Raw genomic sequence first — 27,424 nt, 5'->3', positions numbered from 1 at the left:
ATAGTAAAAATACTCGCTTCACAGAGGTGCTAAAAAGATTTAAAGAATGTATTTCAAGCATTTAGTATAATGCTTGTCACAGAGTAAGTGAACAATAAATGGTAGCTATCATAACGTTAATTAACAGGCTGTCTGAACACTAGATGATTGAGTTATAAAGTGTAAAAATCAGTGAGAAGGCAATGCTCTGTGTAAGAAAGGCCATCAAACAGATAAAGGTCAAAAGTCAAAGGCAGCAGCTCTAGAAAGGGAGAATAAAACAGAGGAGGGCTAGGGTCATATACATTTTGGCAATTTCAGTTTCACACGAGAATCCCCAAGTCACACAGTGCAAAAGAGAAATGGGTTTCTCTGTTGGTACACAGCCATATGGGCCTCTCCAAAGATTCCTTGACTTTTTAGAAACTCATTACCACGTCTGCGCCAAGGGGGTAACATCAAAGCACTAGTATTGCCGGCCTTAAGTATCCACAACCTCTGTATCAGGGCTGAGTTTTCCATCTGCTAATGGATCTCGCCTTACATGAGAAGCAATCAGTTCATCCCAGAGCCTCCCAGATGTCCAGTCGACTGCTGGTTCTAATTTCTGCCTCAGTTGTGCCAGTAACTGCTAAGAGTTAAGAAAGATCTACATTTCATGCTTCAGAAACATAGGCTTTTATTTTGACAAAGATATAGACAGTGGTGAGTGTAAACGGCTAGTGTATTTAATACATATACTGTCCAGTATCTTAAAAAGGAGAACTTGGATCATTTCTTTGTGTTATATACAAGAGAACAATGGTCCCTTCAAATGATTTTTTTTAACATATACATTCTTGAATTTCTTCTTCATCTTTATTCTCCCTGACATCAGCCACTCTGTCAAATCCTGAAAGCAAGAACATAAAGAATATCACAAACCCAAAGAAAGTCCTCAGTGCTTACAAATCTAACTCATTGCCCTAGAAAAGGAGGAGATTTGCTGGGCCCTGAGGCAAGGAACTATATTCCTTCCTCTCTTTTCCTTGCCCACATCTTACCATTTACCTTCATAGATATTACATTGTGAATTCTAAGGCTTCCTTCTCCCTTAGTGACCATCCAGCTCCTCCACAGAAACAACCCAGTGGTTTAAGCTGAGATCAAGGAGGAACTTCCAATGCTTGAGGGTACAGATGTGGAAACAAAGGGCTGAGAGAGGCTCTCATATTATTTAACAATATACGGAACCCCCTCTGTCTGGGCTGGGTCCAGCACTAATGAGAGGATAATTACCCGTGGAGCAAGGACTAACTCCTTACAGTTACATTTCCCTTCTTACTTTGGAGCAGACTTTGACTGCCTGTAAGAATCTGACACTGTAACGTCTCTCAGACAAGGGTTCCAGGAAGGAATGCTTACTCTGTATTCCTAAATTTCCTCCAAAGGAGTTGTTTTCCTCCAGGAATTCTCCCTCTATCCAAATCCTGGTCAAGCAGGTGTCAAAAGGTCTGATGATGTCAGTCAAGGACATGGATTCTCCTTTTCCAGATCTCATTACAGAGGCTTTAAGCTCAGAGACCCACTGGTGATAGACGGGGCAGGTCACACATCTAGAGAAGAACTCCTTGAAGTACTGAAAGGAGAGGGAAGTCCGTGAGTTCAAGGATGAGCAGTGTCTTCCTCCAGTCTGCTCCACCAGGAATTCTGACAGTGCACACTCACTCAGGGCTCGGGGGACAGGGAGGAGTTACTCAGGGCACAGCACGCCCAGAAAGTTGGTTTTGAGATACAGGGGAACTGGAATGGCTTAGACACAGAAGGCAGGGCGGAAGAGAGACATGTCAAACTGAGCCAGAGTGGGTCCACGGAGAAGGGCTAAACGTTAACATCTTAACGGTACTGGGTAGTAGCTGTGCAAAGGCAGAAAGTCAGGGAGTCCGGTCCTGACCTATATGCAAGAATATCTGGGAGGGTACATGAGGCATGTGGAAAGACTTCCTAGGTGGAGGAAGAAAAGGGTTTGAGGAGGAAAAAGAGACAGAAGCAGCAAGGAGAAGAGGAAGTGGGAGATGTAGGCATCAGAAAGAGCATCACAGGATCAAACTAGAACTTAGGTGTCAGGGGAAGGACAGTAGAGAAACAGGTACCTTGAGGGCTTGGCTGCGAGTCTCTGGGAGAGTATGCATGAAGACATCTTCTGGCATTTTTTGTAACATCAGCACATGGCACTCTAGGAATCGGACAAAGCCATGTGAACCAAACAGTGAGGCATTGGTTCTTTTCACCAACTGGTGAGCTTTGGAGAAGTGCTGCTCAAACAGATTCCACTGAGAGTTCTGGGCAAACCTGGAGGGAAAGAGGCACAGCTCGCAGCTCGATCCCCTGCTTACCAACCTTGGCTCTTTCACAGAACCATCACTTCTTTCAGGCCGTAAGACCCCCTGCGTGCTCAGCGCTGTGATGCTGGCAAGTGGCCAAGGCTGCTGACTCACATGAAGGAGACTTAAAAGGAGACTGTGGGTTACCCAGCACTTAAATGTAACCTTCAACTTAGCTCTCAACCTATAGGCCCAAACCTGCTAAGGGACGAGAAGAACCCCTCTATAAGATGGGAGGGATGAGAGGGAAAGGTCTTTAGGAGTAGTTTAGAGATGCAGAATAGCCCTGCCTGGAGGGGTAAAAGGCAGTAGCTTAAATGACCCCCATGATGTCCTTAATTTTCTAGCTTGTCCCACCGAGTAAGACTCTGGTACCCACATTACCACATGGCCAGAGACGAGTGGACCCCCAGCATGACATTACTCTGAGAGTTCAGAATGCAGCTGTGCTCATAGCGTTGAACGAAACACAGACACTCGCTGAAGGGCCGACATAGCAATCCTGTGGACAGAGAAGGTAACCAGGTGAGGATCAGTTATCTACCGTAGGAACTGGTATAGGTGTATGTACAGGGGAGCGGATAACACCTGAAATGCAGACATCCTGAATCACAATGTGATTCCTAGACGTTAAGGAACCAGGGGTTGGAGCAGGGGCCATGCCCAAGGGACAGGCTCATGACTACCTGTGTTCCAAACACAGAGCCATATCCAAGGTCTGAATCCTTCAGGAGTATAGCAGAGCCCTACACAAGATTTACCTTTTCCATAGAGCAGCAGATCTAAGCAAGCAGAATAGAAGCAGGCCAGGCCAAGGACATCATGACCCTGGGAAATGAGCACCCACTGGCTCTCCAGCACATGGACACACAGGTCAAATCTGCCAAGAGACAGAGCTATTGGGACCAGCTAGAGAGTAGGGAGGATGGTACAGGAGAGAAGGGGATCTTACATCTTCAAAGAAGCCTAACATCTCTATATTTCCCCACCTGGGCTCTATTTATATATAAAGTGTCTGTGCCTGAGATCAGACCTGCCTCTAAGCAAAGGAAGTGGGGGAAAATGCCTGAGACAGTTTCCAAGTTTTTTCCTGAACTACTGCAATTACCTACCTCTCTGTAGAGAAATGGAGGAGGAGGAGGAGGAGTAGGGGGGGGGGGAGGAGGAGGGGGGAAGGGGGAGGGGGGAAGGGGAGAAGGGGAGGATGAGGGGGAGGAGGAGGAGGAGAAGAGAAAGTGGGAAAAAGGAGGGGAAGGGGGAAAAGGAAGGAGAAGAAGGGTGAGGAAGGAGGGGGAAGGGGAGAGGGGAGGAGAGGGGAGGGGAGGGGAGGGGAGGGGAGAAGAGGAGAGGAGAGAGGAGAGGAGAGGAGAGGAGAGGAGAGGAGAGGGGAGGAGGGAGGAGAGGAGAGGAGAGGAGAGGAGAGGAGAGGAGGGAGGAGAGGAGAGGAGAAGAGAAGAATATGTTGCAGCTCAGATTCTGCCTTTCCATTCCTGAACCCCACACTTAAGACAATGCTTCCTGGAATGACTAGAGAAGAGACAGCCTGGCTGTAAGAATGGAACAGCATCTCCCTCTCCATTTCAGATACCCTCCCCTCTTAGGCAACAAATACAAATGGCAGAAAATGATCTTAATACTTTTTCTTCAGAAATGCAGATCTGAAGAGAACTGAGAGAACCAGAGTCTCCAGAGCTGGTTTCTTGAGGTGTCTGCATATCTCACGAGCTTGAAAACCTAAGGAGGTTAAAGAGCATCGTGTGAGGTCTAGCTGTGAACCTGGCCTCTCTAAAAGCCCTAGGACCGCCAGCCCCAAGCCCCATTACCCAGCTTGATGGAGAAGTCGAGATGGCCGAGGCAGAGCTTGGTATAGGCCAAGGCCTGCATGAGCTGGGCCGTGGCCAACAGTCCCTCCCTGGAGAACCAACATAGGCTGCTCTTCTGAATGGCCACCTGCTCACAGTGCAGCCACCTGTCCCTGTCACCCATATTCTGGGAGAATTGGGACAGGGCCACATAGGTAGAGACAACCTGCGGGTGAAACAAACATGGGCCAAAATATTCTGACTGTGCATTCATGCCACACCTCCACCTTGTCCCTTTCCTGCAGAAGAGCCCTCTGTGGTGCCTTGCTGCCCACTTGCTTGGGACCTGCCGATCATTCCCACCACCTGATCTTCAAACAAACCACTTTCTCTACTGCCCCTCTTTTTGTTTTCTGAGCCCAGACTTCCCCTTTAAAACACTGGCCAAGCTGTACTTCTGTGTTTTCTCTAATGAAGGCTTCTGATGCTTGCTCCTTAGCACTCTTCAGAACTGCTGCCTGCCTAGATGTCTAGTATAAGTATGTGCACATTTGACGTCATTGATGACTCTCTTCTTAAAACACCGTCTTCGCTAGGTTTTTGAGGACATGAGATTCTCTTTGAAACTGCTCAGTTTCTTTTGCCAATTTCTGCTTATGACCCTGAACTCCTAACATTGGAACAACCATTATGTGCCAGGCACTAATCTTGATTCCAGGAAAACAGACAATAGATCAGTGAAATATACAGAATGTTAGGTGATAATAGATGCAATGGAGAAAAATTACCTAGTTTCATGGCTTTTAGTACCATTTACACACTGATGACCCATGAATTTCTATTTCCCAGCCCAGACCTCTCAAATATACCCCACATTCATATATTTAATTGCCTACTTAACATCTCCATCTACATGTCTAATAGGTATCTCAAATTAAACATGTCTAAAACCTGGTTCCAGTCTTCCCCCCCCCCCCACCGCCCCATCTGCTCCTTCTGCACAGTGCCCCATCCCAATTAAGAGCACTTCTATCCCACTAGAAGTCCAACCAATCTTGGGATTATCCTGGACTCTTTTCTCTCTCCCATCCCAGAACTGATCCAAGAGTGAATCCTGTTGGTTCTCTCTGGACAGAAGACCACCCCTCCCCACTTCCTCTGCCACCACAATCCAAGCCAACTATCTCTTGCCTGTATCATTTACCATAGCCTCCTAACTTGCCTTCCTGCTTCCTCTCTTGCCTCCTTCAGTTGATTCTCAACACAGCAGACAGAACGATCTTATTAAAATAGAAGTAGACTCTGTCACTCCTCTTCTCAGAACCTGCCCCTGGCTTCCTGTCTTCTTTAAAGTCCAAACCCCAACTGTTGCCCCAGAGGCCGGCACCATCGGCCATCAACCCCCTCCCTGGCTCTCTGACTCATCTCCTGGTTCAGTCTCCTCCCCTCTAGTCGCACCTGCCTCCTCACCGTTCCTCAAACGCAGAGAGCATGCCTTGTGCATTCACTGTGCCTTCTGCCTGTCCACTCTTCTCCCTCATAGCCAAGTGGCTTACTTTCTCATCTCTTCAGAGATTTGCCCAAATGTCACCTGCCCAGTGAGGCTTTCCCTAGCACCTTGTTTAAAACTGCACCCCACCCCCAGCTCCCAGAACCCCATGGCCCCCTGTCTCCCCTTAATTTTTCTCCATCAAGTTTATTACCACCTAGCATTCTATGTATTTCACTGATCTGTTGTCTGTTTTCCTAGAATCAAGATTGGTGCCTGGCACATAATGGGTGTTCATCAAATATTTATGGAACATATGGATAAAAAAGAGAGACAGACAGATGGACACTAAAATTAGGAAGATGTTTCCCTTCCTTCTTTTTTCCTAAGTCAGCAATTCTAATCCTTTTTTAGCTCATGGACTTCTTTGAGAACCTGATGAAAGCTGTGACTCCTTCCCTACCTCCCACCACTTCTGAACATACGCACAAAAGCCGACATTCAGTTCAGGGAACTCACAGATAGCCAAACCTGGAAACCCACCTAAAAACTGCAATATGAGAGATGCTGCTCAAGCATATGATCGGTATGTCCCATTAATTCTGGGTTATTGTGGAACCGTGTTAAACCCAGGAATCTCTCTCCCTAGCATTTTAGGTTTCTGAGTGAGGTCCAGCGGTAAAGCAAGGATGTGCTCACCGGGGCTCCGCTTGCCAACTCCTCAGCAGAGTTCTTCTGCATAAGAGTGGCAAGGCCGGCGAACCTGCGGCTGCTGGTCGTGGTCTCCAGGTTGTAGAGCTGCCAGAGCAGGGAGAGACAGCGCACCCGCTGCTGCAGGACTGCCAGCTTCTTCTTACTGTGAGGAAGCGCAGAGTGATTAGCGTGCCCTCAGCCTGCACCGGTGCCCAACTGTCCCTCCCCACAAAAATCCAAATCTACTCATCAGGGGACCTTCTACAGACTTTCAAACTCAGAAATGCTCCCAGGATCCCATTACTTCTAACCCCATAAGCCTTTTGAAATCATCTTTTTTTTAAGTAGGCTCCACACCCAGCATAGGGTGTGATTAATAATCATGTGCTGTACTGACTGAGCCAGCTTAGGTGGTCCAAGCTGACTGGAAAAATTCAGAGAAGTATTTTTAAAAAGTTCATTCTTTGAATTGCTATTTTGAATATATTTCCTATTATTACAGCTCAATAACTGGGTAGCAATTTAATATTTTTATATAGAACAGAAATAATATTAAATTGCTACATATATGTATATATGCCTATGTGTGTGTTTGTATACAAACATACATACGTGTATCTTGATTTGAAACAGACAGGGTAACATGTATCTTTGTTTGAAAAATACAGTGTAACACCATGCTTCAAAAAGAAAAGAAGTCCTGGGACACCTGGATGGCTCAGCTGGTTAAGCGTCTGACTCTTGATTTTGGCTCAGGTCACGATCTCACAGTTCTGTGAGTTCGAGCCTTACACTGGGCTCTGCGCTGACAGTGCAGAGCCTGCTTGGGATTCTCTCTCCCTCTTTCTCTGTCCCTCCCCCACTCATACTCTCTCTTTCTCAAAAAAAAAAAGTCCTCATTCTGCTACATTTCATTGGCTCAGAGAGTAAGGTAGAGAAACTAGGACTGTTATATGCTTGAAAAGCAGAGTCTTAGGTCAATATGGGCAACACTCCAAGTTGGGTCCTAGTTTAGTTCTCTGTGATCATAAAGGGACCACGATAACTTGGCCAGACTCCTCACTTCTCACTAGGGTTGTCTGGAGATCGGCTGAGGCAACAGGAACGCCAGTATTTTTCCAGGAATGTTTGTAAAAGAACACCAAACCAGGTCCAAGGGAAACTCCTTTTCAGCAGTTGAAGGCCTTGCCTGGCCAATTTTTTGGCTAGGGTGATCTGTCCCATGTTGAAACATACCTGGAGACAGGGAAAATGAGAAATGGTAATGTAAACATGGGAAGAGTACTATGGATGAGGCTCTGGACTTAACACACTGGCTCCTTCATTTGGGGCCATTTGGGTACTTGGGCTGCTGAGGTGCTGGAGTGAGTGAGCCACAGCAGGGTCTGGCTGCACTAAGGAGCACCAGGAGGACTGTGCACGCGGAAAGGAGAAAACAGGATTGTGGAGAAAACACACTCCTTTCTCATGTCCCACATGTTTGTCAGTGAATAGAGGAAGGCTGTGATTTAGAAAGTGATACTGCCAGACTGAGACAGGACTGTCATTTGAGTAGAGACTCAGATGCTTCAGATGCTATTGAATGGATCTGAAATATCACCAAATTCTTTCTCTGTCTTACTAAATAGTGCACCCACCACTGTGTATTGGGGGCGGGTGTAGGAACTGAAGAACCTTGAGGTTATCATAGCCTTCACATTTTAAGACTAAACGCTCCAAGAAGGTGAGAGAGCCTATGGTGATTCCAGAACAATCTTGGGAAGACTGCACAATAACTTCTTCTTGTAAAGGGAAAGAAATAATTATTTAACATTGCTTCAAAGACATCTGGATTGAAACACAAATAATGTGGAAATCTCTAATAATTCTTTTTGGCATTCACAGGCATTACACATGTCAGGTAAGGTTTATACTGAAATTAGTTTTTATTTAGTTTTCTTTTTTAATTTTAAAGCTCAGCTCTCTAAGAAAACACCCCCCATGGTTTTATGAAGCTATTATGTATAAACTGATAATTATGCCAACACCTTTTGCTCTGTTATTTAATAGTAGTGAGGCTGAGAAAAGTTGCTGAGCTGTCCTGAGTTATTCTTACACAATAAATAAATTTACTACTATATGTCTTTCGTAAATAGAATGTCTTATGGCATGCTTTCCCCAGAGTTTCTATTTGTTATACAAATCTCATTCCCTGGGGAAATCTGATATGATACAGAATGATCTATGAAGTATATATATTTCTTTAAGTAAGATGTAGAATGGGACATAGAGAGTTCCCATTTGTATGTAACAAAGGAAAGAGACCATTTACATTTATGTGTGCCAAGGTAGAGTACATAAAGATACATAATCTGGGGAGGGGACACAGTAGCTGAGTGATGGGGTTGAGGGGGTACTTTCAAATATATGTTCTTTTTTCCCCCCTAGATTTATTGAGATGTAGTTGACCATAATATTGTGTAAGTTTAAGGTGTACAACATGATGATTTTTTATTGAGATAGAACATATAATGTATTAGTTTTAGGTATTCAACATAAACTTTTTTTCTGGATGAGGACTTTTAATATCTATTAGCAATTTTCAAAAACATAATAAAGTATTGTTAACTATAGTCACTATGCTGTATGTTACATCCCTAGGGCTTATTTGTCTTACAACTTGAAGTTTGTACCTTTTGACCACTTTAACCCAAATTTTGTCCACCCCCCCAAACTGTCCTAAAATTAGTTTACATATACTCCATTGAGCAAAGGGCATGAATAAGCAATTCACAGAAAAATAAGTGACTGATAAACCGATAAAAAATAATGTACCTTATTAAGAAATACATATTAAAGTACAATCTAACTTTCATCTACGGATTAGCAAGTTAAAAAATTTTTTTTAACGTTTATTCATTGTTGAGAGATAGAAACTGAGCATGAGCAGGGGAGGGGCAGAGAGAGGGGGAGACACAGAATCTGAAGCGGGCTCCAGGCTCTGAGTCGTCAGCACAGAGCCCAACGCGGGGCTCGAACTCACAAACCATGAGATCATGACCTGAGCCAAAGTCGGACGCTCAACTGACTGAGCCACCCAGGTCCCCGGATTAGCAAGTTTAAAACAGACTGATAACATCTGGTGTTAGTAAGGATGTGAAGAAATGGGGAAAATTGGATTTGATAATCAGACAGTTCCCATCTTACAATGGTTTGACTTGATTTTTTGACTTTACAATGGTGTGAAAGTGACATGAATTCAAAGAAACTATACTTTGAATTTTGATCTTTTTATGGGTAGCAACATATGATGGTATGACACTCTTGTATGCTGGGTGGCAGCAGTGGGAGCACTCCCAGTCAGCCCCAGGATCATAAGGGTGAACAATCAATGCATTTACACTTCTGTTTTTCACTTTCAGTACACTACCCAATAAGTTACATGAGATATTCAACACTTTATTATAAAACAGGCTTTGTGTTAGATGATTTTGCCCGACTGTAGGCTAATGTAACTATTCTCACCCAGTAATGTTTAAGGTAAGCCAGGCTAAACTACAATGTTTGGTAGGTTAGGTGTATTAATTAAATGCATTTTCAATTTGTGATGGATTGGGTTTGGCTAAATGATATTTTCAACTTATCATGGGTTTATTGAGATGTAACCCCATCATAAGTTGAGGAAAATGTGTCATTTTGATGGACAATTTGGCAATATATTTATTAAATGTAAAATCATTTATCTTCCACCTTAGCACTCCTACCTCTGGAAATTTCTCTTCTAGGAACATTCTTACAAGGGAAAAAAAGAGCTATTTACAAGAATATTCACTGTAGCAATGTTTATAGTAAGTAACCTCAAATTAGAGACAACCTAAATGCATATGAAGAAGGGACTGATTAAATAAAGTTTGATACATGCATACAATGGATTACTTGGCAACTGTAACTGGATGTGTACCAACATGCAAAAATGTTCATTCAGTCTGTACTGTTGGGAATATAAATCAACTGCAGACGAAAGAGAATGTAGGATATGATTCTGTTTAAAAAATAAGAGGGGCGCCTGGGTGGCTCAATCAGTTAAGCGTCCAACATCGGCTCAGGTCACGATCTTCCAGTTTGTGAGTTCGAGCCCTGTGTCAGGCTCTGTGCTGACAGCTCAGAGCCCGGAACCTATTTTGGATGCTGTGTCTCCCTCTCCCTGTCTCTCCCCCACTCATGCTGTCTCTCTCTCTCAAAAATAAATAAAACATTAAAAAAATAATAAAAAATAAAAAATAACAGAAAATAATAATGATATGACCATGTGTATATATTTGGTGGAATTTGCACCACATTATTAACCATGCTGGGGATAACATGGAGGTCTTTTCACTTTCTACAAATTGTGTATTGCTAGGTTTCAAATTTGTTAAATCTATTATCACATTATCACACTTGTTATTGCATACAAAAAACCCCAGAGAGATCTTTAAAAAGAAATAATAGCGGAACCCTCAAGGAGAAATAACTCAAACTTCAGGGTCACCCCCTGCCCTCACCTCTGACCGAAGACAGCAGAAAGTGGCCTCCTCAAACTGACAGATCTTCACCTTGTGCTTTTTCAAAAACGAGAAGGCTGAAGGCTGGCCCAGAAGACTGCTTGCCTTCCTCAAATAAAAGAAGGCCTCCAAACAAGACAAGGGATGGAGAAACAGAATTAGGATTTGGGTGGCGCTAGTGGTGCGATTAGGATGAAGGCTGGAGTAAGGTTGTGCTGAGGTCAAGATGTGAATTGGAATCAGGGTTGGGTTCAGAGTTATGGGGAGTGGACGGCACGTGCAAGTCAGGGGCAGGGCCGGCAGCAGTTGGCACTCTTGGACTGGCACCTTCCCACTTCCTGTTTTCTCCTAACTCCCTTCCAGCTCCTTTCTCTCTCCACTTTCCTCTGTTTTTCACCCAAGTTCACTCTGACAGTAAGAAAGCCCACCCAAACTCCCCAGGTGCAAGGGATCGGCTGAGGGGCAGGGAGCAGAGCTTGCTCACCATGTAATTATCTGACAGGTCCAAGGAGGCAGCAGCGGCCTCCAGCAGGTAATAAAACGCACATGTGGCTTCTCCGATGACCAGGCAATGCCGGGTGAGGGGTGAGAGCACTAACTTCAGGATTTCCTCACAGTGACAGGGCTTTGTGGTCAACATGTCTTTCTCGGGGCTGGTCTGAGCCAGTTTCCTGTTCACCTGATCCAGGAACTCTTCCTCTGTTCTTTGTGGAGAGAAGATAAACTGAGAGTGGCCGCAAAGCAGCCACTCTTCTCGGGGCATCCCCAGGTCTCCGAACCACTTTTTCCAGAAAGCTTTCCTTTATAACTCATTAATTCTATGTTTAGCCTTCCCCTCCATCACTCCACGAGTTTTTGAAAATCAGGGACTTGATCTATTATGTCAAAGCCCTATTAGGGATTTTTTAAAAAAACCTAAAGTCAATTTAAGTACCTCACAAACTAAGTGGGGAAACAATCGCATTGAAGAGTAAACTAACAACGTATGAAATAAACACACGAAAATGACACAAGGCAACAAGCAATAATACATTTGTCTATTAGCATATCTGAACTTTGTCATAGCACATTTGAACATTATTTTACACAACACCATCTTATCCTACGATGACCCTTTCAGACAGGCAAAAACCACCTTCCTTTTACCGATGAGGAAACTGAGGCTTGGAGAGCCTGAGTGCCTTCTGAACGACCTCACAGCTACTGAATGGAACCAAGACTAGAGCTCACTTCTCTGACTCCTAGTGCAGTGAACTTTTCACAGGCATGAGTTCAAAAGAGTTTAGATCTCTCTGAGATGGACATATGGGAACTGAGGAGGGCTTTGAAGAATGGTGAACACTCTGATAAGTAGGAGGATGTGGAAGCCACTTAGTATTTCAGAAAGGGGGGATTGTGTGAGTAAAGATATACAGGTTGAGTGTGGGAAGGATTCATGTGGAATACAGATTTTTGTTTGAAAACCGTAAGAAATCAGGTTGGATAAAAGGACAGAAAACTCCAGCACGGCTGGTGAATTCAAGGTAGGGATATTTAAAATTGATGGGCTAGGCATTAGAATGCCAGGAGGCACGTGATTAGGAAATGTAAATTCATTTTAATATCATCCAGAGCCAAACATAATTGAGAAGGCAAATTTTTAGTGGAGAAAACAATCTGCTATGTGTACAATGCATTTGAAAGCTATTAAATGAAGCTTTTTCTAAACATTAAGAAATAATTTCCCCACAAAGAATCAAAAATTGCCTTTCCAATTCTGTTAACTTGAACTCTGGGCTGAGTACAAGGCTCACTACTCCTGGGTGGTCAGAAGCCTTCCTGGTCTGCAGTTGAGGTGAGTGCCCCAGGTTAATAGTCACCTGTGTCTCACTTCCCGGCCCCCCACACCCACTGTCAGCATCTCCCTTTACCTGCAGTGTTCACTTGTGAAGGCCTCCTGACTTCTGCATTCTTTTGTCTGGAACTGAAAACTATCTGCAGGGAAAAAAAAGATTATCATCTTTAATTATCCATCTTTGTATTAACTGAGACATTTTGAATTCCTGACTACCTCTCCTCTGCAGCTTAGTTCATGAGCTAATTGCCTCCCCCATTGTTCAAATGGTAAGTTAAGGTTTAGTATCAGCCTGCACACAAAATAGGAGGGTAGATTACAAATTCCTTAATCCTTACAGTAGTAACTCCTCTCAAACCTCCCAAACCAGTCCCTAATTCTATTTGCTAGAGAGATGAATAAAGAATATGTCCATCTGGTTTGACGGCTACTGCTATTTTTTTTTTAATATTTATTTATTTTTGAGAGAGAGTAAGTGAGCAGGGGACGGGCAGAGAGAGGGGGGTAGAGAGGATCTGAAGCAGGGTCCGTGCTGACAGGAGAGCCCGACGCCGGGCTTGAACTCACAAACTGTGAGATCTGAGCCAAAGTCAGACATTTAACCTACTGAACCACTCAGGCTCCCCGATGGCTACTTCTAACAGAAGAAATCCCTGAATACATGTGTATCAAGTTTATGACCAGATGGCAGTGGGCCACAGAGCGAGGCCTAGTGAGGAAAATCATGAGGGCACAAGATGCCGTAGTCCACTGGAGTCTCAGTGGCCAGTAGGGGTTTTCAGCTTTACCTATCTGGCCTTAAACAGCCTTTATCCCTCAGATTTTGACTCTTCCTCTGCAGCTGCTTTCTCACAGATCAAAAAGCAAAAACTGGGATTGATGTGGAGATATTACCATTAGGGCTCAGAAGCACTGCTGGTGGGTTTGAAAGGGCACCTCAGAGAATTGTTATAGGGAGGACTTGTGTAAAGTAAAAGGACCAGTTGTCTGATTACTGAATGATGTCAAAAAGGTAGGGTAAAGTAAGGCTAAGGAAACCAAGGAACCTGGGGTTTGGCAGCATTACCACAATACACAGTTTCCAGGGGCACCATCACATCCTAGCATGATTAGCACCCTCTAGATTTGTGCAGTACCTGGTCTTCACAGCCATGCACAGAGGCCCTGAGTGTAGGAAGCATCCTCAGGGTTTGGTTGTGCTGGGAAGGTCCTGAGCCTCTCTCATACAGACGGACCAGGCTGTGTAACCTAAAGCTGACACTGACCTCTCAAAAGGAAAGAGTCATATAGGAAATATGAATAATAGAGTAATTTCTTCACAATCCTAGACCAGGACATTCACTGTTACTTTCCTCTTTTGTCCTTGGAAAGCACAAAAGTGCAAATGCCCAAAGAGCTCATCAGCCAATGACCAATTTTTCCAAGTCACCAGTTTACCTTCACAGAGTCATCAGAATGTATAGCTAGGACAGACATTAGGATAACAGATTAACTCCTGATTTTAGTCCTTTACTACCAACAATTCACCATCTCTTCCCTACCCCTCTCCCCTGTCAACACCAGCTTCTATCAAAGTAGAAAAAGATAAGATCTGGTTGGGGCTTGACGGCTGTCTTCAATTATGGAAGAAGGCATGACTCGATTTGCATTTCCTTGATGATCAGCGATGTTGAGCATCCTTTCATGTGTCTGTTGGCCAGCTGTATTTCTTTGGAGGAATGTCTACTTATGCCTTCTGCCCATTTTTTAATTGGATTTTTTGCATTTTGGGTGTTGAGTTTTCTAAGTTCCTTATATATTTTGGATACTAACCCTTTATCAGATAATGCCATTTGCAAATAACTTTTCCCATTCCGTAAATTGCCTTTTAGTTTTGTTGATTGTTTCCTTCACTGTGTGGGAGTTTTTTATTTTGATGTAGTCCGAATAGTTTATTTTTGCTTTTGTTTCCCTTGCCTCAGGAGACATATCTAGAAAGAAGATGCTATGGCTGATGTCAAAGAGGTTACTGCCTGTGTTCTCTTCTAGGATTTTTATGGTATCAGGTCTTCACATTTAAGTCTTTAACCCATTTTGTTTATTTTTTATTTATTTATATAATTTATTGTCAAATTGGTTTCCATACAACACCCAGTTCTCATCCTCAATGCCCATCACCCACTTTCCCCTCTCCCCCACGCCCTCATCAACCCTCTGTTCTCTGTATTTAAGAGTCTTTTATGGTTTGCCTCCTTCCCTCTCTGTAACTTTTTTTCCCCCTTCCCCTCCCCCATGGTCTTCTGTTAAGTTTCTCAGCATCTGCATATGAGTGAAAACATATGGTATCTGTCTCTCTGCCTGACTTATGTCACTTAGCATAATACTCTCCAGTTCCATTCACGTTGCTACAAGTGGCTAGATTTCATTCTTTCTCATTGCCAAGTATTATTCCATTGTATGTAAAAACCACAACCTCTTTATCCATTCATCAGTTGATAGACATTTAAGCTCTTTCCATAATTTGGCTATTGTTGAAAGTGCTGCTGTAAACATTGGGGTACAAGTGTCCCTACGCATCAGCACTCCTGTATCCTGTATCTTGGGTAAATTCCTAGCAGTGCTATTGTTGGATCATAGGGTAGATCTATTTTTAAGTTTTTGAGGAACATCCACACTGTTTTCCAGAGCAGCTGCACCAGTTTGCATTCCCACCAACAGTGCAAGAGGGTTCCCATTTCTCCACATCCTCTCCAGCATCTTAGTCTACTGATTTGTTCATTTTAGCCACTCTGATCAGCATGAGATGGTATCTCAGTGTGGTTTTGATTTGTATTTCCCTGATGAGGAGTGACGTTGAGCATCTTTTCATGTGCCTGTTGGCCATCTGGATGTCTTCTTTAGAAAAGTGTCTATTCATGGCTTCTGCCCATTTCTTCACTGGATTATTTGTTTTTCAGGTGTGGAATTTGGTGAGTTCTTTATAGATTTTGGATACTAGCCCTTTATCCGATATGTCATTTGCAAATATCTTTTCCCACTCCGTCGGTTGCCTTTTAGTTTTGTTGATTGTTTCCTTTGCAGTGCAGAAGCTTTTTATCTTGATGAGGCCCCAATAATTCATTTTTGCCTTTAATTCCCTTGCCTTTGGAGATGTGTTGAGTAAGAAATTGCTGCAGCTGAGGTCAGAGAGTCTTTAGCCCATTTTGAATTTATTTTTGTGTATGGGGTAAGAAAGTAGTCCAGTTTCATTCTTTTGCATGTTTGCTGTCCAGTTTTTCCAAAACCATTTGTTGAAGAGACGGTCTTTTTCCCAATGGATATTCTTTGCTGCTTTGCCGAAGATTAATTGACCATGTAAGTGTGGGTTCATTTCTGAGTTTTCTATTCTGTTCTATTGATATATGTGTCTATTTTTGCGCCAGTAACAGTTTTGAGGACTACAGCTTTGTAATATAACTTGAGGTCCGGAATTGCAATGCTTCCAGCTTTGTTTTTCTTTTTCAAAGTTGCTTTGGCTATTCGGTATCTTTTGTGGTTCCATACAAATTTTAGGATGGTTTGTTCTAGCTCTGTGAAAAATGCTGCTGGTATTTTAATAGGGATTGCATTAAATGTGTAGATTGCTTTTGGCAGTATAGACATTTTAACAATATTTGTTCTTCCAAGCCATGAGCATGGAAGGTCTTTCCATTTCTTTGCATTATCTTCACTTACAATCAGGAAAACGCAAAGCAAAACTACAATGAGATATCACCTCACACCTGTCAGAACGGCTAAAATCAACAACACGAGAAACAACAGGTGTTGGTGAGGATGTGGAGAAGGGGGAACCCTCTTACACTGTTGGTGAGAATATAAAATGGTGCAGCCACTGTGGAGAACAGTATGGAGGTTCCTCAAAAAGTTAAAAATAAAACTACCCCACGATCCAGCAATCACACTGCTAGGTATTTACCAAAAGAGTACAAAAATAATAATTCAAAGGAATACATACATCCTGATGTTTATAGCAGCATTGTCTATAACAGCCAAATTATGGAAACAGCCCATGTATACATGGTATATGTATACAATGGAATATTAGTCAGCCATAAAAAATGTGAAACCTTGTCATTTGCCATGACATGGATGGAGTTAGAGAGTATTATGCTAAGGGGATAAGTCAGTCAGAGAAAGATACATAGTTTATGATTTCTCTCATATGTGGAATTTAAGAAACAAACAAATGAGCAAAGGGGAAAAGAGAGAGAGAGAGAGAGAGAGAGAGAGAGAGGTAAACCAAGAAACAGACTCTTAACTATAGAAAACAAACTGATGGTTACTAGAGGCAAGGTGGGTGGAGGAATGGGGGAAATAGGTGATGGGCACTTGTGATGAGCACCAGGTGTCAGATGGAAGTGTTCAATCACTATATTGTACATTTGAGGCTAATATCACACTGTACATTAACTGGAATTTACATAAAAACTTCAAGAAAAAGGAAGGCACAACTCTGAAAAATTGGTGAAGTTTCAAGAAGGTAGATTTCACCTTGATGTAAGAAGCTTTCTAACAGCTGTTGGCAATGAAATAGGCTGTCCAATAACTGAAAATGTTAAAACAAAAAGGATGAACACTAATTTAGGATGTGGGAGAAGGGCTTTGGGAAACACCCATTCACTAATCCAAACTTCTTCAACTAACTCCTATTTATCCCTGAATTCTCACTTCTGGCATTATTTCCCTCACGGGAGAGTTCTCTCCTACTCACTTTTCAGACTGGGAGAAGGGCCCCTTCTCTATGTACCTCAATGCCTAGGTATGCTATTTTCATTGCCTTTACCATGCCATATTGGAATTCTCTATTTATATATCAACCCCAAAACTGGTAACTTCAGGGACCCAGGCTTATTCATTTTGTATTCTTAATTTTAGATGAAGCATCTGATACATACAAGGGCCCCATATATGTGTACATCGTTGAATAATTATAATAATAAAAAAAAACAGTAACTAAAATGTATTGAGCACTAACCATGTGCCTGGCACTATTCAAAGCACATTATATATATTTTAACTTATTTCATTCTCATAGCAACTCTATGAAATTGGTAATTTTCCCCAATTAATTGAGGTTAAGTAACTTGCCCAAGACTGCCACCCAAAACAAGCGTGATCTCTAAAGTTCTTTTTAACTCTGGGCTTACATTTTTATTTCTGGTGCTTCAGGGATAAATGGATCTTTCTGCCTATTTTTCTCCCTAATCTGATTCCACCTTTTGGATAAAGAGCTCCAAGTACATGAATAAAGAGAAGTGCTGCCCACATGTCCTCTTTCTGTCTCCTGGGTTTACCTTGGGGAGAAGGCAGCTGCAGTCTGTCTGTGATCACCTGTGTTAGTACTGAGCCAGTATCTTTGTAACTACAGAACCGGGAGGTCCCACTGCAGCTCTTAGTAGAACAGATGGCGAAACGGTGGAAGGGGACAAAGTCCCCGCCATGACAGCTCCCGCAGCGGCAGGCCAAGTCTCGGAGAAAGCAGGCACATTCGAGGTGCAGGGCTATCTGCTGTGCCCGGGGCCACAGCTCCCACGCGGCTTCCCGTAAGAGCGGCACTCCAAATTCTAGCACCTCTGTCTGAGGTAGGGATAGTTCCTCTTGTGGACTGAGAGGAGAGTCAGCATCTGAAATACAGGAAAATCCAAGTCTCCCTTAAAGGCCTGTTATGCTATCAGTAGAAAGCACATGCTGCTAGTTTATAAGAAAATTTTATATGTAATTCCTCTGTACAAAGTATATTACACCAATCTGACAGTGGCATATCTAGTACCCAGTACCACAGAGAAGAAAGGTCAGTGGTATGGAAGTACACAGAATAGATTTCTTAATTGTTCTTCCTAAACTGAGTTTTACTACAAATTACTATAAGCATCAAGTCATCAGAAATGCTCTATTCAAATATAAGGCCCAAACTATTTCAAACGCAAAGGGAAATTGTGTGTGGAGTATATGTGCTTTGGATAGTCTATGCCACAATTTTATTCTTTCATGTGGAGAATTCAAGATTGCAAGCCATTTAATGTATATCTGGCTTTGTTCATGACTGTTTTGGTCCCAGATGTGTTTATTTCTAAAATTCAGAACAGTTTATCTTTTTTTTGTAAATTTCTAAAATTAGGAATAGTTGATCCTTTTTCTTATTTATATCTAGAAGGCAATAAAGGGTTATAATAAGATTTTCTGAACTAAAACACAGATACTTAAGACGGGCTTAACAAGGAGCTAGAATTCTTGGAATTAAGACAATTTGGAAAAATACAGGTTATTCACTCACTATAATCATGGCTCCTTTGTGATTAAAATGACCACCTTCCCCCATTTCTTAGCCATAGTTTTAAGACACTGAGGCCCGTGATATAGGATACTGGTGTTGTTGCTGAACACAGATATTCCCTCTCAAGGCTCTGTGCTCAGGTGAGAAAAAGGGAGCAGCTCTTCCTCACCGGACTTTTTCTTCTTCTCCTCTTTGGTTTGTTCAATAATCTTGATAGAGGAAGGCACTAATATTGACTCGGCAGGAAGCTCTTGACTCTTGTTGAACCAGAGGAACACATGAATATCCACAAGAACCTTCAGCACCTGAAGCAGCTTATTTTTATCCCAGCCAGGCAGGAGGTGCTGCAATAGATCTATTTGAAAGCAGTGACCAATGACTGCAGCACACTTAACCAGCAACTGCTCCTCTGGGCTTAATTGATCCAGCTGGTTTACTGCTATTTCTGGGGGGAAAAAGGGCAATGAATGAGCTTTCTACAAACATAGGATACGTTGTGTTGATAATCTGTTCACTTAAAAAAAAGGGCTTGCTTTTTGTCCTCCCCCTTCCACACTCAGTCTAACCTCTTAAAAGAGTCTTCTCTCCAAGTCCTTATTTGCCCTCATTACCCATTCATTGTTCAGCCAACAACAACAATCAGGTTTTCGCCACACCACTGAAACTGTACTCTCCGTGGTCACCAAAACCTTTTGTTGGTAGACCCAAAGCTGTGCTCTGAATCATTCAGCTATGTTAACAATTCTTCCCATTTTCATGACTAGTAAGTACCCACCCAGACCCTTTTTTATTACTGCCCACTAAAAGTGGGGGCCAGGCTTTCTGATCCCAGAACTCACATAAGAGTAAAGATCTTAACTAACTCCAAGCATAATAGCAAATCTCTCCATATTCTGACCCATACATAAGAGCAGTAGGTATTGAACCAGTAAGTCACCAAACCCCAAATCTTGGAGTAATTCGAAACCTTTTCTTTTCCCTAACAACCAATTTGTCACCCACTTATTTTCCTTCTAAATGTTCTTCTATGTTTCCTCCTAAGCAACTGTAGTGTAAGTAGTCATTTCCACCTGGATCACTAGGATACCCTGTTTGGAACATCTCCAATTTCCTCTCACTCTTATCCCAATAATATATTAACTAGCAGTAGAATCATGTATATAAAGTACAGATACAATTATGTCAGGGCCCCTTTTTAATACTTTTATAACTTATGTGGCCTTTTACAATCTAGCCTTGGCATTTCATTTATGCCAAGGCTTTGCTGAATGAGCTATTTGTTTTGGCTTACAAGTTAACAAATCTTTTTAACAAATCCCGTGGACAATACTGACCTTGGGTTAACTTTTCGGCTGTTTCCCAGGATCCTGATTAAATGAGAATGCCAGCTAAGTTATCAGGTAACACTGCTTATGCTAACAATGATCTCTGATTGGAAACTGAATTTGGACTAGGACAACTGTGAATAAGCTATAAATAACTGGTGGTAAGCCACAGTTCTAGGCTTGTGTGTATTAATTCTTGTCATAGGTCATGTCCCTTGCAGATCCTGGAGTCTATGCCTGTGGGGCTGTTATAAGAGATACTAGTTCCTAGTTGGGACATGGGGCTTCTAAGCACCCATCCATCGTGGCCTCATTCCATTACACCTAAGCTATTCCTTGAGGCTCCAGAGAATAGCAGTAGAAACTGCTGTGAGGACTTCTACTAAAGAAAACCACCTGATGCTGTTTTCTGACCTGTATGCTTCTAAGTTAGTAAAGTCAATGCCAAGTAAGGCCTGTTGTAGTTGTAGGAATGTAAACTATCGAGATGGACCTACAGACACCAGAGTGCTAGCTTATAACATTCACTGAATAGCTATTATGTATGATGACTAATCCCCTTAAGGTAGGGGCTATCATTATCCTCACTGGAGTGATGAGAAGACTGAGGCTTAGACAAGTTTATCTGAGCATTCATAGCCAGTAAGTGGAGGAGTCAGTAGTACGCAGGTTTTTCTGATACCAGAACCTTGGCTCCTAACTAACTAGCAAGGTGTTCTGTATTGCTGTTTCGTATGCATGCCTTATATTCTCAATAAGATCATACTGGACTTGAAGGCAGCCTTATTCACCATAATATTCCCAAAGAGTGCTTAATATGGTACCCTGGCCACCAGACACTTGAACAGAGCGTGAAATAAACCCAACTTCCTCATTTCTAAGAAGAACGTCCCTTGTCTGACTATGCCTACTCAGATCTGATGGTTTCTTCATTCTTTATCTCAGCAGTCATTATAAACTTACTTTCCACTTTTGATTAAACTCCTGCTATGTGTATAACACTGTCTCTTCAGTAGCACCATAGATTTTCTTAAATCTTGGCCACATTATCTCCCTTGCTTACTGCCTCTTCCAGCACAGGAAGGGAAACACAGGACATAATTTTTATTAAATAACGAGGAGACTGTCCTCGGTCATTAGCCCCAGGGAACAACAGGCTCACTCAAGTAAAATACGGTTCAAGTAGCATTACAAGTCTCTCAGGGGCTCTTTGGGCAGTGCCTAAACTTATTTCTAGAAGGCAGGTTTCTTTTTTCTGAAGAAAAGGAAGCTCACATGACAATGAGAGACCTATATTCAATCAACCACCAAATTACTAAGTGCAATGACATCTGTCATTGACTCACTTGAGGTTTTCAAGTGACCTGCCTTTTAATAATGGTGGGAGAAGCACGGTATCCAAGTTCACATCATCCTTGACTGTGCAGATATAAAGTTCCTGGTCTTCAGAGCCAGCAGGAGGAATGTTGTACATTGTGGATTTCACGGCATTGGCTGCAGGAAAAGAAGACTATAACTGAGACAACACCATGCTCAGTGACTGTAGTTTTAAAAGCACAAAAATACAAGAATTTAGTCAAGAAACTAACAGGATGAAGATAAAAGAGCATTATGTTTAAAGTGGCTTACCCCTCCCATCCTGTTTTCTGATTTTCTCTTACAAACTGACAGCACTTTCCGTACAGTATGGTATCCAGCATTCTCACTCTTCCTGTTTACTTTCTAGTAGCTCTCTCTTCTATTACATCACAGCCCTAGGATGCCTTTCCAGATCTGTACATGCTTCACCCCTTCCTCCTTTCTCACCCTCCTCCTTTCTCCCATCCCCCATCCATCCTTCTCATCAGTAATGTGCAATTCTCTATTGAACTCTCCTGCTTATAAATCCTCTTCTCCTATCCCACCTCCTGGGCTGCTCAAAAAGGAACTATAATATAGTAGATTGATTGACTCCATTAAGCTCTCTGAGGCAGGCCAAGAAGGCTTAATCTTGCTTATAATGTTAGCAGGGAATAGAATAGGCACATGTCTCATAAAGGTCTGGTGATGCCATGTCAAAGAATAAACTCCAGCAGTTGGACCAGGGTAGAACCCTGGAAACTAAGCTCACCTGAGAGGGTCTCCCACTTGTTATTCTCCTCCTCCTTTTGGAGATCATGAAAGACCAATATGTCTTTAGAGAGAAGGTCCTGGCATAAGACCTCACAGTAGAGGGGGTTTCCAAAGCACCTGTGAAGAAGGTAGCTGTGGAGAGGTAAGTAGGGGATTGCTGACTAAAGATGCCCACTTGAAGAGAGCCAAGCACAAGGGTATTTCATACTGAGGAATATTTCTTCTTTTTTTAAGTCAGTTCTTGATGATATACACTAACAGAGGTAAGCAGCAGCACAGAAATGTAAAAAGAAAAATTGATTGTTTTGAAATGTATTTTAGCAGTAACTTTTCTATTTTGTTTCTATCGCTGTTAAAAAGAACTAACATCCCCTTACCAAAGAGCCCCAGAAAGTGGCCTGACCACATATAAATGACACGTTAAGAAAGCCATCCAAGTCCTAGCTGTCTTGTGAAAACCTGGATGGATAGCTCAGGGAGGTAGCCCTTTATTGCTTTACTAGGAGATAGTCTATCTTTAAATCTGGCCTCATTACGGTTATTAATGCCATTCTCTCCCCCAACTCTGGTAAGTGAGACGTGAGCCTTCTCACTTACATTATGGCACTGACTCTGCCCTTAATGAAATGCCCAGCTAGTCCTAGCCACTCACATCTGCAGCTCTTGGGGGATGCTCACCACCCCCAGTTCCCAACATGCCATTCTCAACAGTGAGGTCGCTGCCAACTTCAAAATGGGCACAAGGACAGCTTGAGAGCTCTGCAGGAAGTGCTGGGCACAGTCACACAGGGTGATGGTAGGGGTCAATGTCATCACCATGATGATGGGCACAGAGGAGAGCAATGTTTCCAAAAACTCCCAGGAAGCTGCATCCATATATTGGGCTTCGTCAATGAGGAAAATCAGCGGTGTTTCCCTTACTGCCTGAAAATAATAGCAAAGAAACAATGACAACCTCTGATTAGAATGAAGTCACCTGATTTTCAAATTTCACCATGAATTTCCCAACAGCAGTTTAAATAAAATGTTAATACAGGCTGGGGTTTTCAGAATAAAATGTGTCCTAAGTCCAGGTAATATTTTACTTCACAAATATAAAATATAACCATTGTATCTAATTTCTAAAGCAATGTACTGAGTTTCTTTGGACAAGAAAATACTCTTACTGAAAAACAAAATAAGCATCAAAATATTCTCCAAATCAAATTTGAAGCTTTCAAATATTTAATTTTGGCAAAGGCTTCAAACTGTGTGGGAATGAATTCATAAGACTTTATATCCACAATTTCCAAACCAGGCTGCACATCAGAATTACCTGACTGCTTGTTAAAACTACCAACCACCAGGCCCCACTTTAAAAAAACATACTCATTTTTATCCACATTCCCCACTCCCCTGCTGCAGCAGGTACGGTGTTTACTGTAATACTTTTGTTTGTATTGTGTTCTTATAAAATGTGCGTCATTGTTTTGTCAAGCAAACTGTTTTTATGTAAATGCTACTGTATTACAGATCTCATTATTTCTCTCCTTTTATTCAGGATTATTTTTAAGACCACTCTGTGTTGCAACGTTTTCATCTATTCCCTTACTTCTAAACTTCTGTATTACACTCCCCAGTGTTCATCCATGAGTTCATGCCAATACCTCCCTCGCCTCCACAATCACTGCAGTGAGCAGACTCCCTGGGACACAGATCTAGGAGGGGAAGCGCTAGGTCTAGAGGATGCATGTTATTAAAGTTTGACTAGTTACTTCTAGGCTGATTTCCAGAATGATGGTATCAGTTTCTGCTCATAGATATTTTTGACTCTGTAACCTGGGTTAAGGCTTCTTGAGTGTATCTGTAATTAATAGGAGGTAAAACAGCTATCCACTTGTGTTTAGAAACTACTGTTTTAAAATTAACTAAAATTTCATTAAGAAACAAGGATCAGGGAAGAGCAAAGCATTTTTCTTGTATGCTGCACAACAGGATTGATTCAAGGTTAAAGATAGATACAAACAATGAAGATATCAACAAATAGGCAGGCCTAAGTCAAGGTGTGCTATGGACAGATTAAAGTAAGTACAAACCATCTCCACATAGTAAGAGTTAAGGGTATGTAGCAAAAGTACCCACCTCCTGGAGCACTTGAAAAAAACATGCCTTAACCTTCTTTTGTCTGGTCAGGTCATCCATGTGTGAAACTTTGAAGGATAAGGGAAACTAACCAAGAAAATTATTCATATATTAGCTTTTGCAGTGACAATCTAATAAAAATATACAGGTTCTCCAAAGGGAACAGAAAATGATTCTATCTTGAGTGAGAATGCGTTTCTTCTATTGGACTGGGCATAGGGACACAAATCCCAATCCAACATCAATATTTAGTTCAAAGAGTAAGATGGAAAATCCACTGGCAGTTTTGGAGAGATAGCTCCTCTCCATACCCAGACTCTGGCAAGCCCTTAAAGGGTCATGACTAAGAAGTAAAGGGACAGGTTGGACTTAGTGATGTCACTTTGGACAGCTCCAGTACCCCAGTTATTCCAAGCATACCAGAATGAATGAGCACATGAGACTTGTCAGAAAGAACTGCAACGAGTATCTCCTAACATTGTGCTAGGCCTAGGCACATGAGTTACCATGGACCTGAGAGTCAAAGTTAGGTTATTCCTCCACCACTTTGGCAAGGGTGAGTGAGGGCCTCGGGCAAGGCCTAAGACAGGGCTATGCTACGGAATTGGAGAAATTTTCATTTTCTCTATTTTCCTTTAGATAGAATGCCCTGTAGGTTTGGCAGATGAGGAGAAGTGATGGAGGATGAATAAGAATTATAGACCAGGGAATTCTTAGCCTGCTTACTCTTGGGTACCACATAAATCCTAGACCACTGGAAGCTTCTGAGATTCAGATGCTGGTTCAAGTGACATACTCCATGGTCAAGGTTAAAGGACAAAATATTGCAACTGGCTTGAGAACACATGGATACAATTGCTGGGGATGCTCAACTGGCCAGTATCACCTAGACAGATTTAGCATTCTCACATTTATACTGTGATCTCTTATACTACTTCCTTTAAAATGTATGTGCAAATCACATAAAGTACTATAATTATCATTTCACGGGCAAAAAAATTTAGGCTCAGACTAAGAGATCTGTGCCATGACATATGATTAGTATTGGAGTCAGTCCTAGAATCTATTTTCAAAAAAGAGAAAGTCTGGGTTTTGGTGTCGAAGGGATTTCAAATCTCAATCCTGCCACTGCTAACTAAATGTTCTTATGGCCTAAGGGCATTAGATTAGAAAACAATTCTGAGTCCAACTATTCATCAAAAATAACATCAGTAATCCAATTCAGAAAGCCACGGCTTTCATTACCTTCACAAAGAAGAGGTCATTAAAAAGACAGTGAAGAGGTTCCTCCACCATCCCACAGAGCTGTTTGTGTAGGCACTCCTGGCGGTAATAGGCTGGACATGTGTCAATCTCAAAGAAGATGGCCATGAGGGTCTGGATGGCATAGAAGCACTGCTTGAAATCTGTTTCCTTCAGCTTCAATGGCAACACCCTGGTGAAGGTCACTATGGTCACTGGGAGTCCCTTGACCCACAGAGAGGTTACTCACTCCACCAGCCCAAGGATGCTGAGTCTAATGACAAAAGAGTCTTACCAACAAGAGAAAGGAGCCTCAAGAGAAGCATTCAACCAGAAAGCAGGAGTCTTTACCTGTGTCCTTCTTTCTGGGCCAGGAAGTTTATTTCAGCCAACAGCTGACTTTTGCCATAGCCTTTTCCACCTTCATACAAAACTGCGTGCCCCTCCTTCTGGTGCAAACACCCCTGCTGTGCCATTCGAAAGGCTTCCAGTTCTTTTTCCCGATCTGTAGAGAGACAGGGAGTACCTAATACTCCTGTGCTTTTTGGTAGACACTCTATTATTTATTTTGCAAAGGTAATTCCCAGAATGGCTTCTCCCCTAGAACCCTGGGTAGAATCCCATTCTTTGATGAGGCTTCACATCTCTTTCCATAAAATCAACTCTGGACTATACAGAAGTGTGCTGGGCTTGGGGGTTCAATCCGGAATTTAAGTAACAACATTAAGAATAATTAGACATCACATAGACATGGGAGCTACTGTATCTTCTTAGCTTTTTGTAAAAATTTACATTGTAACAATTTAGTCCTCAAAGTTGGTCACTGCTATGTAAAGATAATAACCTAAGAGATACAAATTAAGACAAATATAAAGACAGGGAATACACAGTGTGGGACTTAACAGTCTTGCTGTTCTCTTTCCTGTCTCATGATGAGGAATTTCCCTCTAAAGATGATCCACAACAAGCTGAGCAGACCTCAACAGCCGAACTCTGACTTACAAAGATTCTTACTAAATGTTGGTACTTCTCAGGCACAGTGAGAAGACTCCATCTGAAGTGTAAACATTCAGCAAGGAAAAGAAATGGCAAGACTGCTTCAAAATGAACATAAATTCACTAAGAAGGCTGCTCTCTATTTTTTTAAATACAGGCTTAGAAGCATTTTGGTCTTGCATTTTTTTTTAAATCACATTTAACCGTCAATAGCTGAAAAAAATACGAATTAAGGTAGGAAAGAAAACTCACCTAACAAAGGGTGATTTTTATTTCTCTCTCTGGCCAAATGTCTCTTCCCAAACATTCTGGGGAAAAAGGACAAAGGGAAATGTGTCTATTAAAAATAGATTGGGATAGACAGAATATATATCTCTAAGTAGATACAGAACAATTTGTGCTCATCAGCAAGTACCTTCAGATAACTAAAAAGGCCCAGAATTCTATATAAAAGAGTTTTAAAAAATTAAGCATCTTTGGGAGGAGGTAGGGGGGAGTTATTGATTGTTCCAGGCTCAGAGAAGTAAATAAATTGTGAAGTACCCAAAGGAAAAGAAGAACATCCAGATTAGTGACCTACTGAATTCTCTTCCTGTTGGATAGCACTATAAAAGTTCACTGAGGAACTAGCTAAGAGCTAAACAAAAAAGCTA

General features: G+C 42.1%; 1 protein-coding gene across 8 annotated transcripts in view; it reads right to left on the bottom strand.

The window, feature by feature from the left end:
* Positions 1 to 638: 638 nt before the first annotated feature.
* Positions 639 to 27,424, bottom strand: part of LOC102963294 (adenylate cyclase type 10-like) — a 56,181-nt gene continuing 29,395 nt past the window's right edge. For 5 of the 8 annotated variants that reach the window (XM_007085330.3, XM_042986309.1, XM_015538949.2 and 2 more), the window contains 21 exons: positions 27,024 to 27,079; positions 26,127 to 26,280; positions 25,779 to 25,968; positions 24,534 to 24,620; positions 23,065 to 23,336; positions 22,411 to 22,544; positions 21,669 to 21,794; positions 19,145 to 19,420; positions 17,996 to 18,325; positions 12,760 to 12,823; positions 11,334 to 11,553; positions 10,850 to 10,975; positions 7,390 to 7,562; positions 6,333 to 6,489; positions 4,166 to 4,370; positions 3,980 to 4,076; positions 3,104 to 3,222; positions 2,727 to 2,844; positions 2,112 to 2,310; positions 1,384 to 1,597; positions 639 to 871 (listed from right to left, as the gene is read on the bottom strand). In XM_007085330.3, the coding sequence (XP_007085392.2) occupies positions 804 to 871; positions 1,384 to 1,597; positions 2,112 to 2,310; positions 2,727 to 2,844; positions 3,104 to 3,222; positions 3,980 to 4,076; positions 4,166 to 4,370; positions 6,333 to 6,489; positions 7,390 to 7,562; positions 10,850 to 10,975; positions 11,334 to 11,553; positions 12,760 to 12,823; positions 17,996 to 18,325; positions 19,145 to 19,420; positions 21,669 to 21,794; positions 22,411 to 22,544; positions 23,065 to 23,336; positions 24,534 to 24,620; positions 25,779 to 25,968; positions 26,127 to 26,280; positions 27,024 to 27,079 (3,385 nt within the window). In that variant the 3' untranslated portion in view covers positions 639 to 803. Of the gene's footprint in view, positions 872 to 1,383; positions 1,598 to 2,111; positions 2,311 to 2,721; positions 2,845 to 3,103; positions 3,223 to 3,979; positions 4,077 to 4,165; positions 4,371 to 6,332; positions 6,490 to 7,389; positions 7,563 to 10,849; positions 10,976 to 11,333; positions 11,554 to 12,759; positions 12,824 to 17,995; positions 18,326 to 19,144; positions 19,421 to 21,668; positions 21,795 to 22,410; positions 22,545 to 23,064; positions 23,337 to 24,533; positions 24,621 to 25,778; positions 25,969 to 26,126; positions 26,281 to 27,023; positions 27,080 to 27,424 lie in introns of those variants that run through there. The other 3 variants (XM_042986312.1, XM_042986313.1, XM_042986314.1) reach the window with 3 other exon arrangements.

This window comes from Panthera tigris, chromosome B2, assembly GCF_018350195.1.
Source record: "Panthera tigris isolate Pti1 chromosome B2, P.tigris_Pti1_mat1.1, whole genome shotgun sequence".
Taxonomy (NCBI): Eukaryota; Metazoa; Chordata; class Mammalia; order Carnivora; family Felidae; genus Panthera; species Panthera tigris.
The sequence above is the reverse complement of the archived record's forward strand: the minus strand, read 5'-3'. Positions and strand labels throughout refer to the sequence as shown.